This window comes from Sinohyriopsis cumingii, chromosome 6, assembly GCF_028554795.1.
Source record: "Sinohyriopsis cumingii isolate HCF-2022 chromosome 6, ASM2855479v2, whole genome shotgun sequence".
Lineage (NCBI taxonomy): Eukaryota > Metazoa > Mollusca > Bivalvia > Unionida > Unionidae > Sinohyriopsis > Sinohyriopsis cumingii.
The window spans coordinates 73108233-73125946 of record NC_142966.1 but is presented as its reverse complement, the minus strand read 5'-3'; the positions used below and the strand labels follow the sequence as shown (position 1 = coordinate 73125946).

The 17714-nt window shown below is 33.7% G+C and overlaps 1 protein-coding gene across 3 annotated transcripts in view; it reads left to right on the top strand.

Annotated features, from left to right (window-relative positions):
- The window catches only part of LOC149797203 (acetyl-CoA carboxylase-like), a 197716-nt gene that overhangs the window by 120887 nt on the left and 59115 nt on the right, over positions 1-17714 (top strand). For all 3 annotated transcript variants that reach the window (XM_089961889.1, XM_089961888.1, XM_089961890.1), the window contains exons 27-32: positions 189-307; positions 2616-2762; positions 8337-8442; positions 11236-11355; positions 14136-14192; positions 16638-16679. In XM_089961889.1, coding sequence (XP_089818015.1) covers positions 189-307; positions 2616-2762; positions 8337-8442; positions 11236-11355; positions 14136-14192; positions 16638-16679 — 591 coding nt within the window. The remainder of the gene's footprint in view (positions 1-188; positions 308-2615; positions 2763-8336; positions 8443-11235; positions 11356-14135; positions 14193-16637; positions 16680-17714) is intronic.

Sequence of the window (17714 nt, the reverse complement as noted above, 5' to 3'; positions counted from 1 at the left end):
CCAGGATTTCCAAAAATATAGAATTTTTGTTGTTCATTTAGCCCTAACACTTGCAAATGAACAGCTGAATAGACTGTATCTGTCTGCAATTGGTTGCAAACCAAATTTTTATCTGTCTGCAATTGGGTGCAAATCAAATTGTTTACTTTATGTTTATACTAAAATGTTTTTTGGGTACATATACTCAGGTCTACATCAGGAGGGCCTACATAGCATATGAACTTAATTGTCTACAGCATCGAGAGCTAGATGATGATGTTTGCACTGTTGAGTTCCGCTTCCTACTACCCAGGTCCCACCCAAATCGGTAAGTGCATCTCTATGGGGTTTTGTTCAAATTCAATTCAGATTTTACATCTGCACTAAATTTTGTTTAGTTATTTTAGAAAAAATGTGGTATAATATGTGTTAACAGTGTTTAAGCTTTAGTGAAACAAGTAAAAAATAATTTAAGCAAAACAGTGGTGTTATGAACTGACTAGTGTTTAACTTCAAATGGTACAAGTCAAAGATCATTTCAGAAATATAGTATAATTGGTTTTAAACAGTTACAGGTGCACTCTACATGTATTATATACTTCTGAGGGAGTAACATGTGTAAGGTGATTTTTGTAACTAGAACGATGGAGAGAGAGAATTTATTACTTTCATGTACTGTGACTGAAATTTCTTTGGATATTTTGCTTGTAGAAATTGTGTATGATCTATGCTATGCATACAATTAACCAAAATGGCTGCTTCCATGCGCTTGAAAAACAAGCCTGAATTAGTCTAAAGTACACTAACTTTTACAGTTATTTAAATAGGGAAAACAAATTTTGCCAGGTTAGACAAAATCAGCTTCTGAAAGAGCAATGAATGAATTACCAAATATATAAAAAGTAAAAATAGTTATTGGCTCTTTTTTTACAATATACCTCTGAGGTGAAAATGATGAAGTGGAGCTAGCAGTTTCTTTAAAAATCTAACCCTTTGCAAAATAAGAATCAGTGTTGTGAATGCTATATACCAGGAAAAATCAGCCTAGAATCAGAGTTGGAAGGTATTACTAGTTTGGTAGCTTAGCAATAAATTCTGGTCTCCCCCCCCCCCATTTAATTTTGGGCCCCCTCTTAATAAAAAAAATGTTTGATGGTAACTTTGGGCTCCATTGGGCCTAATACTGCCTCCTCCAGCAGTTGCTGCTATGCCACTGTAGAAATTACATTGATTGCAAGGTCAGTCATATTCATGCAAATCACATGCGTGGGGTTTGAGCCAAAGTCAGGGGTATCCATAACTGCTGACTTCATTATGTACTTAACCATGGTACAGTCTGAAATATGTTTGCACCAAACTGGTATAGCAAGAACTTCATTAGTACTTGACCGTGGTATAGTGAGAAACATGTTTGTACCAACCTGGTATAGCAAGAACTGCATTAGTACTTGACCATGGTGAAGTGTGAAATGTGTTTGTACCAAACTGGTATAGCAAGAACTTCATTAGTACTTGACCATGGTATTTGAGAAACATGTTTGTATCACACTGGTGTAGCAAGAACTTCATTAGTACTTGATCATGGTATAGTGAAAAACACATTTGTACCAACATTGGTATAGGGAAAAACATGTTTGGACCAAACTGTGGTATAGCACCAAGACCTGCCACCTCTTACAGAATTTACTCTTAAAATATGGACTTACGTCATACTAGCAAAAGCTACGAAAAAATTATCATTGCCAAAAAATCCGGATAATTGGTTCATCTGTGTTTTATTTGGATCTGGGTTTCATCTTAGAATTTGTGAAATTAGTCAGGGAACCAGACTAACTTTACAGCAGCACCCCGTATGCTTTAAACTGTATCTATTTGTTCATGCAAAGCATCTGCTTGATCAAACTAAATTATAGAATTTTTAAATATTTCATCCAGAAAGTGATGCATGTTTAAAACAAAAGGGAAAATAAGCTTCGAAAAAAGTGTTAATAATTAACACAAAAGAATAAAAAGGAGTATTCAGATTCTTGTGAATAAAAGCTGGAAAGGACACAATTGCTTTTATTGGACATCACATGCCAATTTGAGTATGTCTTGTGGTGGAAGATATGATTACCATCATCATGTGAAATGGAAAAGAATTTCCAAGAAATTGAGCTGCATAGGGTTTGGAACTAGAGTTTGTGCAACTGTACTAGCGGTAAATAAAGTCTTCGCATACTTTACAAACTTTTCAGTTGAACATGATGTTTATCGTCAATGCGTCAAACTTTTCATTACGTTTTCCAACTTTACAACAACAGTTATTGATATTTTGTTACACCTTACTGAAAACTGGTCAGTCTTATGGAAAAAAATCAACTGTCTTACTCGTCAGGGTTGGCAGGTCTGTAGCACGAACTGCATTATGTACTTAACCTTGGTACAGCAAGAAACACATTCGAAGTTGATGTTTATTTAAAAGATTTATCTGCAAAACTATTTTGTTCAATTTTAAAATTGATATTTTTAGAGCTTTATTTTTAATTGGCACCATATAGCCATTATTGTTCTGACATGCCTTTAAAAGCTGATACATACATATACATGAGACAAATCCTTTGGGTTATTTAATATTATTGATGCCCATGTTTCAGACTGATGGTGATAAGGTTTGATAGCTCAGTGCCAAAGATCCCAAGTATTGGCGATGATATGAACAACATCGACGAGAATGATGAACCACCAGTCTGTCAGAGAATGGGAGTCATAGGAGCCTTCTCATCATTTGAGGACTTTAAAACGTAAGTCTTGAATATTGGAGCCAAGAACAGCTGGCAGCTAGCAATTAATGATTGCAGTTATTGCTGAAATCCTCTAGATGTTGATGTAAAATTGAGGCTTGACTTTTTTATATTTCCCACCATCTTTTCTAAACAAATCATTGACGCAGACATCATTTTTACTTACAGGTTTTATATTGGGCATGAATATTGATTTAATAAATGCCAATATATTTTATGAAGCATTTGGATTTATATAGTGTTTTTACACATACGTCCAGAGGCAGAGCATATGATGCTGTGATGTTGTCAATCTGCCCATCCTTATGTCAGCAATTTCTTTTCTGCACAGTAACTTGATTTGTCAACCATCTTCAGCTACCAAACTTTGTTGACAGCTTGTACTTGGAGTAAGGAAGAACCATGTCAATTTGGGAGTCAGTGGTCAAGTGAAAGAAGAAAAATGGTTTCTGCACAATCACTTGTTCGTCAGCATCAACAGTTATCAAACTTTGAGCATGGTGTGCACATGAAGAATGGAAGAACTCTATTAGTCTTAGGGTCAAAATATGAAAGCAAAGGTCACTGAGACTAAAGGTACACTGATTGCTGTACAAAAACTTGTGTTCTACATCACAGATTTTTACCACACTTTGTGGATGGCTAGCAAGGGGTAAAGAAAAAGCTGGTTGACTTTGGGAACAGAAGGTAAAGGGCAAAGGCACTGACTGAAAGAAGAAAAATAGTTTCTGCTAGAGAATTTTAATCATTGGCCATGTATCTTTACCAAAGTTTGTTGATGAATTACACAATAAGAAAGAAGCATATTGATTTGGAGGTCAAAGGGGCCAAGATTCACTGACTGAAAGAAGAAAAATGTTTTTTTTTGCATAATAACTTCTTGTTCTAGACCACATACATTGACTATAATTTGTAGAGGTTTCTATTTTCTGCTAGGAATTCATAGATTTTCATGGACATCAGTTGTGTTTTTTTTGGGGTGGGTGGGTGTTTTAATGACATTTTTGGCGGTACTTGAATTTGTTGATTTGGGGATTGGTCCTGTAGTTTTCACAAAAGGATCATTGTTCATGGGGTGTTTGGGGGATTCAAAAGGACCATTGTTCATGGGGGTTTTTTTTGCGGGATTAGTCCTTTAGTTTTCACAGAAGGATCATAGTTCATTGGATCTTGAAATTCATGGTTTGTTGCAGCTATGAAATCTACAAAATTTATACCCAATGAAATATTTTGAACACAGTTTTTTTTTGTTGTGATTACAAAATGTATTCAGCATAATATTCTATATATAAAAACAAGTTAGAATAAAACTAAAACATTAAATCTTCGCTAGAACTTTGAGTAACTTAACCTGAAATTCTCATTAAGTAGTTTCCTTGTTACAGATGCTCAGATATGTATGTACCCATGTAATGCATTTTGCATGTATTTCAATTGTGTACAAAATGCATTTGTTCCATTTGCATTTTAAGCTAAAATCTCATTGTTTATCAACTCAGAGTGTTTCAATATAGTCCTCAATTTTCTCATTGTCCTCCGTTTTGTTTTTTGAAAAACTTCCATCAGTTTTGGAAAAATATATGGATAGCAATTAAAAACATCTTATCTTTCACTAGGGGCTTAAACTAAGTAACAAGAAAAAGCAATAACCTTTAAAATTTAAAATAATTTCCTAAAATACAAAGTGAAAGAATTAAAAGTAACTTCCATTTTTTAATGAATTCCTAAAAATCTTAGAAGTTCTATAAATTCCGTTAGTTCAAAATAATTGAAATATATTCCAAAGGTATTCCAAATGATAATTGTAATGTCCTGATGTACCAACACCACAAAAAAAATCATTGTTTTAAATCCAGATGTCCTTTAAATGAATTCACAGTAAATCCAATAGAGCTATGAATCTAAATGTCTTTGAGTGAATGTTATAGCAATGCAATACCAAAAAATGATTATATTAAATTAATCTATCCCCTCACTATCTCTTCCACAACCAGTAGTAATATCAAGAATAGATGATTCTGCACAATAATTTGCATATATAGGACACTGAATGGAAAATAAAAATTTTGAATGAATCATATGGTATTTCAAAATATTGTTTGCAGTAAACAAACTCAGCTGTTCCAATTCTAGCCAATCAGGAACTAGGTTTGACCTTTTCACCAGTACCATTATCCTTACTTGATTTTGTGATATATACATGAACTGTTACAGGACATTGACTGAACTGTTGCAGTAGATTGACCTTGGAATTTTATGAATGAAATTGTACTTCGCACTATACATGACTCATCTCTAAAAGTGCAGACTATTATGTTAGAATAATAGCATTAAAATTTTCTTCAACTAAATGAACCATACTAAAATTATTATTATAAAAACAATATACATAATATTGATATACATGACTGTCTGCGACATCTTTTTGCGTCAATCTGAAGTTCCAAGTTCATGGGCCAGCATCATGGTTACTAAAGAAAACACTTTTAAGAGTTTCTTCATTTATCAAGACCATTTTTGTGCAATTAGAGATACATAAGATTATCAGTCAGGACAATATTCAATAGTGCAAAAAGTGAAAGTTAAGGGTATAACAATGCCTAGAAAGTGCAAAAAAGTTTTGACTGGGTATCTCATATGCTTTGAATTTTTTAGTAGTGTGCGTTTTCCAGAATGGTCACAATATTATGACTAGATGTGGAAATAAAATGACACAAAACATTACAAGGTAATTTTTATCATTAAAATAAAGAAATAAAAATTAGGTACTGAACATGCACAAAGTAGATAAAATGTCATAAAATATTTTGTGCCTTCCAGTCTAAAAATAATAATTTGTATTTATCATGTGTGTTCGAAGTTTTAAAAATTCTTCTTTTAAAGGCAAAAGTTCAAATTAATACAGGGAAATTGAAATTATTAATTCCAAATATTTTCCCACATTAAAATTTTACATGGTTCAAATTTTGCATGATCTGCTGTATTTCTAAGGTGATCATCTGAATGGCTGTTTCTACAATATACAGTTTTTTCTCATGAATTGCTGATAAACACATGCATAACTGCCAGATCATGATGGTCACACATTTTTAACCCAAACCCAACAACACAGTCACATTTAAAGAACATTATTTCATTAAGTCGAATATATAAGAAAGGGGTACCTTTCTTGGCATTGTAATATATGCTTATAGCCTATATAAAGAGTGAACAGTCATGATTTACAAAGTTTCATGTTTAATATGCAGGAAAAACTATCACCCCTTGGCATATTTAAAAGTTAATTGCCAAAAAACACAAAGTTGGCTAGAGATTAACAGCCACCACTCCACAGATTGCTTAATTGATTGTCTGAAAGGAGATATCTTTGCTATTCCTTTGGGCACTGCTGTGCAAAAGCTCAATGGATTAACTTGCATGGGCAAAGTACACAAAATTGAACAACCCAATTTATTTAAGTTTGTTAAATCATAGATGCATGTTAAAGAGGCAAAAATCATTACTCTTTGTTTCCTTGAATGGATGAAAATGATTATGCAGTATTTATTAATAAAAATATTGGATGGTTCATGATCAGCAGCAACCATTTCTCCATACATAAAATGGAGAACCATGAATATTTCACTTGGAATGGTAAAGCTAGCAGTTTGGAAGTATCAGTTTTGGGTTGAAACTCAGGATGAGCCATCTTTAAAGCAAGCAAAGCCCAGCAAACCAAAATTTCGGAACTCCTGGTTGATAGAGATAGATTTTGTGAAACTCAGTAGCAATGGGGTGCAGTTTATATTTGTCACATACGGCAAAATATTGTTGACATTAGTCATTCAGGAGTAATGTATAAAATATATGTTGCTACAGCAACACTGTCAGGCATCAGGGCAGATGCAGAAAGAGCATTTTCAATGTTCATAAAAGGTCTGCAAGATCTTTGGTTAAGTTTGAATGACAGTATCATCCAGTTACTAACAGTTGTAAGGATGAACAGTAATTAAATCTGCCTCACCTTGAAACAAGGATCTGTTAAGAGCAGCAAAGTTGGCAATTTCAAGTTAATATAATATTCCACAGTCCAGTTTATTTAAAGACACAAATTTTGTGTATTTTTTTGTACAGTGTCTGGTAGGTTGTGATTATGTATGTATGTGCATGTGTGTACCAATGCGTGCACTGTGTATAATGATCTATAACAATGATCTATGACAGTGTTAAGTCCACAAGCTGTTTTTTTGTTTTGAAGTGCTTCAGATGATATATATTGTATGCTTTTTAATCAAGTTTGAATTTCTAGTCATATCGTGTCCCTGTCAACTTATATAAATAGATAAGTTATTATATTCTGATTTGGGTCATGTACACTGCATACAGTTATATCCCCCACCCCCACCTTTGGGACCATGAAAGAGGTTGAGTTTCAAAAACACTTGTGTGGGAGGTTTATATGTATGTCGGGTGGTAAGAAGCTCATCCAGTCACGTGTATGATAACCTCATACCGTAATGTTGATGAAGTTTCTGGACAAGAAAAACCAAGGATAAGCAAAGTTTTTTTTAATGTGTAAAATTATGGGAAAATGTCACGGGAAAGTCATAATCATAGTTTATAATTAATTTAAAAATGGTCTTTTTCTGTTCCATGCATGCAAAAGTTAGCATTATCATCTACTCTCATCTAATGATCTGAACAATTTGACACCAACTAAAGTTTAATTTGAAACATGCTGCTTTTATTTTGTGCTCATCATTTACGAATGTGACTGTTCTTTTTTGGTATCTCAAAGTAACCAGTCATAAATACATAGCATACACAGATAACTGACATTTGCTTATGAATAATAAAGAATTTATAGAATGTTTGGAAATTGTATTATTATACCAATGGAACAAAGACTAAAATACAAAAGTAATCAAGAAAAGTAGTTTTTTCACGCAATCATACTTTTTAGTTAAAATGGCCATACTCATGGTAGGTTTTCTTCATATTCAATTCTGTTTTCCACTACAACCATCTTCATTAGAAGAAAGAAGACAACTGAAAGACAGAAATGATCTTTTTTTAATGCTTTCATTAGTTTTCTTTTTGTTTATTGGTTATGGTTTACCATTTATGATGTATGGTTTATCTCTCAGCTTTAGGGTTTATCATGTGTTTATGTTAGAGCATTTATTATTAATGGTTTTAGTATTTATGGTTGACTGTTTTGCATTTATGGTATGTATCATTTAATATTAAATTTTAGCTCTGCAGTGTTTTGTACATAGCACTTTACATTCTGCATTTATTTCCCATTCACATGCCATCTGTTCATGCTCTGTTTGCATTTCAAACTTGTTCATAATTGTTTCAGGGTCTCGTATTCTTTAGGGAGTAAGTAGAATGACCTTTATATGCAAGAAAAATAAACATTCAGGACAAAATTAAGTGTTCTCAATGTATGGTCAACATGCATCCATTTTGAAAAGTAAAATTTACTGGTATACTTGGGGTCTTTCATTGGCGTTTCTGCACAAGCTTTTTTCTGAGCAGGTGTCCTTCATATAGAAGTGTCTTTACAGGCAGATTTTATTGTATTTCTAGGCATTTTGATGTCATTATGAAACGGTTCACGGACCTGACACCCCTAGAAAGCCCTGATGTGATGGATGAACCTGAGCCTGGCAGGGAGGATTCTATCTCCATACAGGTAAGATTTATTGACTATATATACAAATATCAAAGACCCAGATCTGCATGATTAAAGTGGAATCAATCCCATAAAAATGTACCACTTTTGATTTTGAATCCTCATAATTTGTCATCTCTAAGATAGAACTTGTCAAAATTAAAATCATTTTTGGTTAATAGAAGAGCCAGCTTTTACATTCTTTCATAAATTGAATAATGCATTCCAGGTGTAAAACATGATTATAAAGAAGTATCTGATTATATGTAAATGGATCCTTGTTAAGATTAGTGACGGTGCTACTGATCAGTCTGCATGGATCACACTACAAGTCATGTGTATAGTAGCCTGAACGGGACAATACCTTGTGACTTGGACATGTTTTGTTATCTGGCAGATGGAAGTGTTATGCATTTGAAATTGATGAGTAAAGCAATAACTCAGATTTTTTAAACCACTCTGATGGCCTAGTGGTTAGAGTGTCTGCCTTGGATGTGGGAGGTCATGGGTTTGAACCCTGGCCGAGTCATACCAAAGACTTACAAAAATGGTACTAACAGCTGCCTGCCTCGCTTGGCACTCAGCGTTAAGAGGTTAGTGTTAGGACTGGTTGACTTGTAGTCAGGATAATGTATCTGGGTGGGACGTCAGGTTACATGTCTGTGACATGATGCCCCAATGCTAGACATTACTATAAACTGTCACACTGCAGACATCGTAGCAATATGACTGATTTATTTTTAAAGCTATGTTAAAAATCCAAAACACACACAGATTGTTGTTACTCAAAAGGCTCAAGTACAGTGTCCATTTTAAAGCTTTCTTCATCTAGGGATTGTGAGAAATGCCTTATTTAGATGGTATTATATAGGTAACCACACAATAGTTTTATCATTAACAAAATTTCTTGAATACTGATTTTTGCACAAAATTATGTTGTTTACTGATATTTTTTCTAACTTAAAATTGTAATATGTTTTATAGAAGTCCAGACTCTCAAGTTTTTAATTTCATGCATTCACTTATGTATAAATCTAGTCTCCCCATTTCTGTTTTCCCTGTTTAGCAGCATAATGCACCTGGCTTTAATGAAGTAGTAATTTTTGTCTTAAAAGTTAAATAGTAACAGCTATGGCCTTTAGCATTTAAAAAACATATAACAAAGTAAATCCCAAGAATCATCTAATGTATTAATGAAGCAGTCTTGAATGAGTAAACCATCAGACTTTAAATTCAGTCTTGAAGGAGTAAACCATCTGACTTCAAACGCAGTCTTGAAGGAGTGAATCATGTGACTTCAAACACAGTCTTGAATGAGTAAACCATGTGACTTTAAATGCAGTCTTGAATGAATAAACCATCTGACTTTAAACACAGTCTTGAATGAGTAAACCATCTGACTTTAAACACAGTCTTGAATGAGTAAACCATCCGACTTCAAACAGTTTTGAAGGAGTAAAGCATCTGACTTCAGATGCAGTCTTGAATGAATAAACCATCTGACTACAAAAGTGCCATCTGCCTATGGTGTAAATATATACAGTGGCTTTCACTTATTTATGATAATTACAAAAGTCAACTATTTTGACATTAAATAATGAGGTACACAAAGCAAACATAAATACAAATGAATCACCTTGTTTGCTAATGATTGAAAGGTATTTAAGAGGATACAATATAATGACAGTAATGCTTAAGATAAACCAAGTATCAAAGCATGTGATATAATGTAATACAGTTTCATAACAACAAACTCACTTGATGATCTCTCAGACTTCAACAGAACTTCTAGAACTGTACTAAGTTCATGTGAGTATTCTCTTGCATATTGACCTAATACAGTTTTAACCAATCGAACAATAAGGTATTATTAACTACAGATAAATTTCATGTGCTCGTCAATGATATAGTATGAAGTACAAAGGATGAGCATAACTAATGTGATTATTTACCCAGATCACTAATGATGATGCACATACATGCTTGAACATCAACAGTTCTATATTTTTATATCCAAAATTGATCCTTGCAAGCACAGAGAGAGACCAAAAAGAATAAAGTAATATTTGCACATGTTTATCTTTTGCTGGTTGGCATATCATTACAGTCAAATGCAAATTCACGTTTGATAAGCAATGTTTGTAAAGATAATTTTGTACTTGAAAACATGGATGTTTTTGGTGTGACTGTATTCTCAGTAAGTTAAAGGTAGAATAAGAATATTTATGTTTTAAAGAGCAACTGCATTCCATCATAATTCCAGTTAAGAGGTGAATTTATAGTGCCCGTTATGCTACGGTCATCTAAGATGTTTATCTTGTCACATGTTTTCTGAAATAATTATTTTTAAAGCATTTTCATAATGGTTATTATAGTCCAAATTAATCTGCCAAAACAACCTACATGTGGGTACAAGTTTGTGTGTTTTGTAGATGCTGTCAGCAAGAGCAGCTTGTAGGTCTTCATTGAAAACTAATTGTAACTAAAATAAATACCTTTTCATACCAAAGCATGATAAAAAGTATTGCCATAAAGGTATGCTTTGCACTTATTTTCTAAAGCACAGGAACATCAGAGCATATTGTAAAATAACACTGTTCTCTATAAGCCAATGTTAGTGGTTATCCAAATACAGACAAAATGGCTAGGAATGGTTACCTTAATCTTTGTGGGGATAGTTATCTCCTATTTGTCAAATCAATTATATACGATGTGAAGCTGAAGATCATTGGGGAGGGGGGAATCTTTGAATTTTTTGTCAAGCTTATCTAGTCATCAGGCATGTTCAGAATGTTTTGATCCTTTTTTTTGCAGAGTATCCCTGAAACAAATGAGGAGCCCATGCACATAATTAATGCAGCCATAAAAAGTTCCCCAGATAACCTAGAGGACAAGGATTATTCCTTAATGTTCCAAACTTTCTGCACAGAGAAGGTGAGTCAGTGTGGAATATTTATTTTATGTCAATATGATAACAGAATTGAGCTTTTTGTTTTGCTTCTGTCCTTTTATACATCTGTATGCAGGTCTAATCTGTGTTAAAGCCATTTATACATCTGTATGCAGGTCTAATCTGTGTTAAAGCCATTTATAAAGTTGTATGCAGGTTTGATCTGTGCTAAATCCATTTATACATTAGTATACAGGTGTGATATGTGCTAAATCCATTTTAGTAATATAGTACAAAAACTATTCAGTTTATAGGAATGAAATTTTCCACAGTTTATCATGATGGTCATTTTATGAAAGCAGTATTGGCACAATTAAGGAAAACCCACTAAGGATAGACAGATGAATCTGGGTATTCCATCTCAAAACCCACTAAGGATAGACAGATGAATCTGGGTATTCCATCTCAAAACCCACTAAGGATAGACAGATGAATCTGGGTATTCCATCTCAAAACCCACTAAGGATAGACAGATGAATCTGGGTATTCCATCTCAAAACCCACTAAGGATAGACAGATGAATCTGGGTATTCCATCTCAAAACCCACTAAGGATTGACAGATGAATCTGGGTATTCCATCTCAAAACCCACTAAGGATTGACAGATGAATCTGGGTATTCTGTCTCAAAACCCTCTTAGGATAGACAGATGAATCTGGGTATTCCATCTCAAAACCCACTAAGGATTGACAGATGAATCTGGGTATTCCATCTCAAAACTCACTAAGGATAGACAGATGAATTTGGGTATTCCATCTCAAAACCCTCTAAGGATAGACAGATGAATCTGGGTATTCCATCTCAAAACCCTCTAAGGATAGACAGATGAATTCTGGTATTCCATCTCAAAACCCTTTAAGGATAGACAGATGAATCTGGGTATGCCTGTTCATATGCATATGTAGATGATCTGATTTACATTCCATTTGCTATTTTTCCAATTTTTCTAAATGTTTGAATTTTTGAGATATTTTTGGTATGCAGTGTCTGAAGTGGTGGTGATGGGAAGTATTTTATGAATAACTTTGTAGTTAGTTATAGGTATATAAAGTTATGGTTTTGTCTCTATGTCTGCTGAATGTTTCTATGCAATAAATTCAGTTCTGCAGACCAAAACTTCACTAAATTTAATACGTAGATTTTCTTTTAAAGTATGAGTCCCTTTATTTCAGAGTCAAAAGGTCAAAGGTTAAGGTCAATTTTCGCTGACAAGGAAGATGGTTGCTACACAATACACGAGTTCAGCTGAACTTAGCTTCTCCAAACCTCATACATATGTTGCTCCCAAAATGCCAAGAAGCCTATCTTTGTTTGGGTCTAACAGTTAAAGTTGACGATTACTGTCAGCCGAGGCAGAGGACTGGTTTCTGCATAAGAATTTAATACTGTACATTATTTTCTAAAGTTTAAAAGTTATGTGCACCTTGTGGTACAAAAAGTCATCGTTGTACATGGAGCACAGGCTCACGTGTTTCCTGCAATATTTTGTCCTCTGTCCCCCAAATCTTGACCTTGTACACCTCCTGGTCACACTTTTCAACAACAACAAAAATAAACAACACTCCTTCAATTTTTTATTAGTGGATGTTGATCCATGTCTCTGTTTGGCACTAGCATTGGCATTACAGTTGCAGAAGTTAAACTGGACGATGGCAGTGAATAGCTATATAAAAACAATGTATCTGACAATGGAAACAGTCAGCCAAGTTGCAATGCAAAGTGTTTGACAGTTATTAGTATAACATATTTTTGAAGTTAAAGCCCCCCCCCCACATATGACAAGAAAGATTTTATTTATTTTGAGGTAAATGTTTGCAAATAGTCAAAATGTGACTTGATTTATTACTTTTGAATGAAAAGTAATTCAGGAAACATATGTGTTTATTATAATTAATGCTGGTAGATAATGAGTGAACACTAAAGTTAAAAGAGAGTAAGATCCAGAATGGGAAATTCTGTATTGCAGCTCATTTCAAGATAACCAGACATTCATATATATTAATATTTTCATAGTTATTTGAGCACATAAAATATGTATTGCAGTGATGTGTCCCAGAAAAATATGATAGATCAGTGCAGACAACAAAGTTAAGGTGGCAAAATTAGATTGCCTCATTTTTTTTGTACTGTTAGCACATTATGTACTATATTTTGTCCCTCTAAAATGATGTGTGCTCCCAGCCCTATGGACCCTATTTGCAACACTAGAGAAATAGGTCAGTTTAGGAGACTGAAAATGTGGTGAAAAGGTGACTGAGTGAAAAAGCCAATTGATTCAGTAGCTCTTAACTTTACATTCTTGTTGTATTATGGAGCTCGATTAGTTAAATTGATGGAGCATTGAATTTGTATTCCAAAGATTGCAATTTCTGTATCCACCCATGTTGGCCTGGGTCAGCTATCTCAGTATGACTGTGGGAAAGGCAATTTGCTCCCATCTGTTTGGCATGATATGGTAATATATATTATTAAAGGGGGCAAATAATAACTGACAAACAGTTGTATTGTAAGTGACACACACACACCCACACACATGGATCTGTATTGTCCTTCCTTCGGTCACACTTTCTTGTAAGCATGATAGCTCCAAAAATACTGAACCAACAAATTTGTCTTGGGAAGTGATTAATGTCTTATAGGTTCTTCTTGTTATGGCTATGATTTTCAATTTTTAAACTTTTTGAATTTATTGGGACTTTGACTGTTTGGGCATACAAATATTGTAACCGGCAATTACATCAGCAATTACAAATGTCTTTTTCAGAAAGCTGTCATGATAGAGAAGGGAATCAGAAGAATCACTTTTGTTGTTCTTCAAAAGGTACGAGAAATTGTAACTGTTTTAGTCTTGCATGAAATTATTGTTACTAAAGGTGAGACTTGGCATTCACAGTCCAGTTCATTATCCATTATGGTATGATCTATGCATAGGTAATGTACTGCAGTAATTATAGGTTGCTACATTTGTATTGCAAAATATGAGCAATTTTTCTGAGTAATACTGCACAACCTTTAGAACGCATTATTAGTCTGAGAAAAAAAAACGAGTCCATATTTTCCCATAGAAATGCAGTAACCTTTTTATTATATACTCATTTTGTTTTCCTACCTAGGAATACACTGCAAGAAACAAATTAAGTAAATTATGAAGTATTGCAAAATAATTACACAACTGTACATTCATCAGTACACAAGAACACTGTTAATGTGCACATAGCACTGCTCAGTGACCTTTGAACTTCATCGCATGCTCAATATTAGTTTTAAGATAAGTTTCAATTTGAGTTACTTAAAATTGAAATTAAGGGTCATATTGTGAATGAATACACATTGAAACAACTTTTTCAGTTGGTCTGGAATGGATGGATTTTGTTTTTCTGTCAATCCAACTCATATCTGCTTTTCTGCTTGTAATGGACTGAATTTATTAGCTGAGTCAATTCCATATGATGTACATGGGATTTGAGCGTAGAAGGACTTGCCTTGAATCAGCTGTACCTCTGTTTCTGTTCTGTCATTGTTTGGAATAGTAATGTGGGACAAATATTAATTCATTGAATTGAAATTATCAAAGAGACACCATGGAATATATGTTCATTTCATTTTGAGTGCAGTAAAGAGAATGTGATATCTGTTGAAAATGTACTTGAAATTACAGTACAATTTTGTGGTGTGTATCAAGGTTTGGAACCCACAATATGGGTCGTGTAATTCAGATTTGCAGACCTGAGGAAGTACATTTTGAAGAAATTCAGGATGCAAAAATGTAAGTATGTTTATTGCCATTCTTATTACCAGCTAAAGAAGACATATGTTTATGCCCTGTCACTTGCCTGCACTCTGTTAGAAGGAACCCAGTTTTGTACATGACCTGTATGGCTTCAGTCACTAGCCTCGATCCAAAACATTGTATCAAGAAACTTAAAGAAATTTGCTATGCAGCTGCAGTGTGGCAGTCCATTTAGGTAGCAGAAAAAAAGACTTCTTCATCATCATGGATTATTGGCACTGAGGCTCTTAGTTTTTTAGAAACATCTTCAGTTGCAATTTTTAAGGAATTTTGTGTTTTGTCTGACTTGTAAAATGGTACATATCAGATAGCTATGTGATAGCCCTTGGCCTCAATATGCTTTTCTTTGCTATTTTTATAGACCCTAGAAAGCACTGGTCATAGTCAGATAGCAACATTTACTGGTTAATCAATGTTTGTCTTCATTATTGCATGCATTTATATAAGTGTATGTTGTTTCTTAAAAAATGTATTACCATTACATATGAGTTCTGACCTTAATCATGCCAGTATTAATTGTTTACTAAATGTATGGCCAGCATCATTGACATGGAAAATTACATAAACAGTTTGAAAAAATACATTAATTTGGGTATAACCTTAATTATAATTTTCTAAAATCCATGTCCTCTCTGAAAGGTTATAACCAATCTTTACTGTGCTTTTTTTCATTCAGAAAGTATATTGGCTAAAATGTATGTTATTCTCTATATTTAGGCCGATTTATTCAGGCCTATTTAATTTTTTCTTCTTCTTTTCCATCACTATCACTTCCTTCGTCTCTCCCCATGTTTAGTTAAGTCCTAAGTGAATATTTTGTGCCAATCTTTTAATTGCTACTCCCCCTGAATGAAGGCGGTTTTTGCTGAAGAACTAATCTGTGTCTGGTAGGTCCAAAAGAAAAATTGGGTCCATCTTGATATAGGTATTGTCACCATGATGATCATTTTGAAATTGTTGTTTAATGCCACTCTTCCAGAACAGACAGGTGGGTTTTTCACTGAGTGACTTTTTATGCTGTTTAGTTGGGCCTAAATAAAATTGATCCCAGTCAGACATCCAATAGGACCATCCTGGAAATCTTATTTTTTGCTACATCTCCTGAATGGATGGTTGTGTTGACATAGGGCTTTTGATAAAAGACTTCTTATGATGCCTCAATGGTCCTAAATGAAAATGTTTTTTTTTGGTCAATATCCAGTGTAGTTGCCATGGTGTCCATCCTGAAAATCTTGTTATTGCTACTCCTACTGAATGAAGGGTCATATGGTCATGTGGTTTTCATTAAAAAACTTTTTTTAGTTTTCTGCTAGTTTTAAGTTTTATATAGTGTATAATTTCTAATGTGCTTAATAAGATATGCATTATTTTGCAGAGCTTTATGCCACGGCATGACATTTGATTTTTTTTTACTTGGTATTATGATAAGGTGATCAAATTATATAACTTTGTTTCTCATTGTTTCTTTGTTTGCAGAGAACTTTGCCCAAGTACTTTACCTACAGAGCCAAGTTTAATGTAAGTATAGAATTTTTATTGTGGTATGTCATTAGAATAATGCTAAAGAATTGATGATTACTAAGAATGACCTGCAGTTATCACAAATGACAGTGATGTGCCAATAAATTATGGTAGTGCCATTTAGAACAGTGCCTTTACAAAAATATGTGTCAGTCATATTCTTTGCTTTTGTTTTACGTTTTAATTAGAAACAGTTCACTTTGACAGCTAATATTTTTTTATGTTAAGTAACATTTTGAGGGCAAACTTTTAAAGCTTAAGTAACTGTTGTATCCTCTTTCTTACTGGCACGATTGCGAGTTACAGAAAATGAACATTACAGATTGAGTAGTATAGGTACCATTAGAGAATACATGTATGTTAGCAGTATTTTGAAGGCTTACTTCTAATCTATGTAATATTCTTGTACTGCTAGTATTCTGTCTGTAAAACACCTTAAAATAAGGGGGTGTTTCTGTAGCAGACTGGATTAGCCTTTCTTTAAGGTAGCATGCCATAAACAGCAACTCTGTACGCAATGTGGGATATTAAATTAATTTTAAAAAATCATTATTTTCGTAACTAATTCAGAGACAAAAAATTGAAAGTTTTTCCTTGGTATAAACATTTTGAATGTATGAAACAATATTTTTTTAAATACTGTTGTTAGTATGGTGAATACATTTGGATGGTCTGTTATCCTTTGTCATTCATCCATCTGCTGGCATAATCTTGTTATCACTACTCATCCAGAACTACTTACAAGATTGCTATGAAATTTACACACATTCATCCCATGGTCTAGATGGGCGTAAATGAAAATGGTGCTGCTCGGACATCCAGTATGGCTACCACAGTATCCATCATAAAAATTTTGTTATCACTACTTTTCTGAATGAACGGTCATATTTGCATGGGATTTTCATTAAAGATGTCTTGTTGTTATTGAATGAAAATAGGGCCAATGTGATGTACAGTATGGCTGTCACGATGTCCATCTTGAAAATCTTGATATTACTACTCCTTCTTAAAGAACGTCATGTTGACATGGGT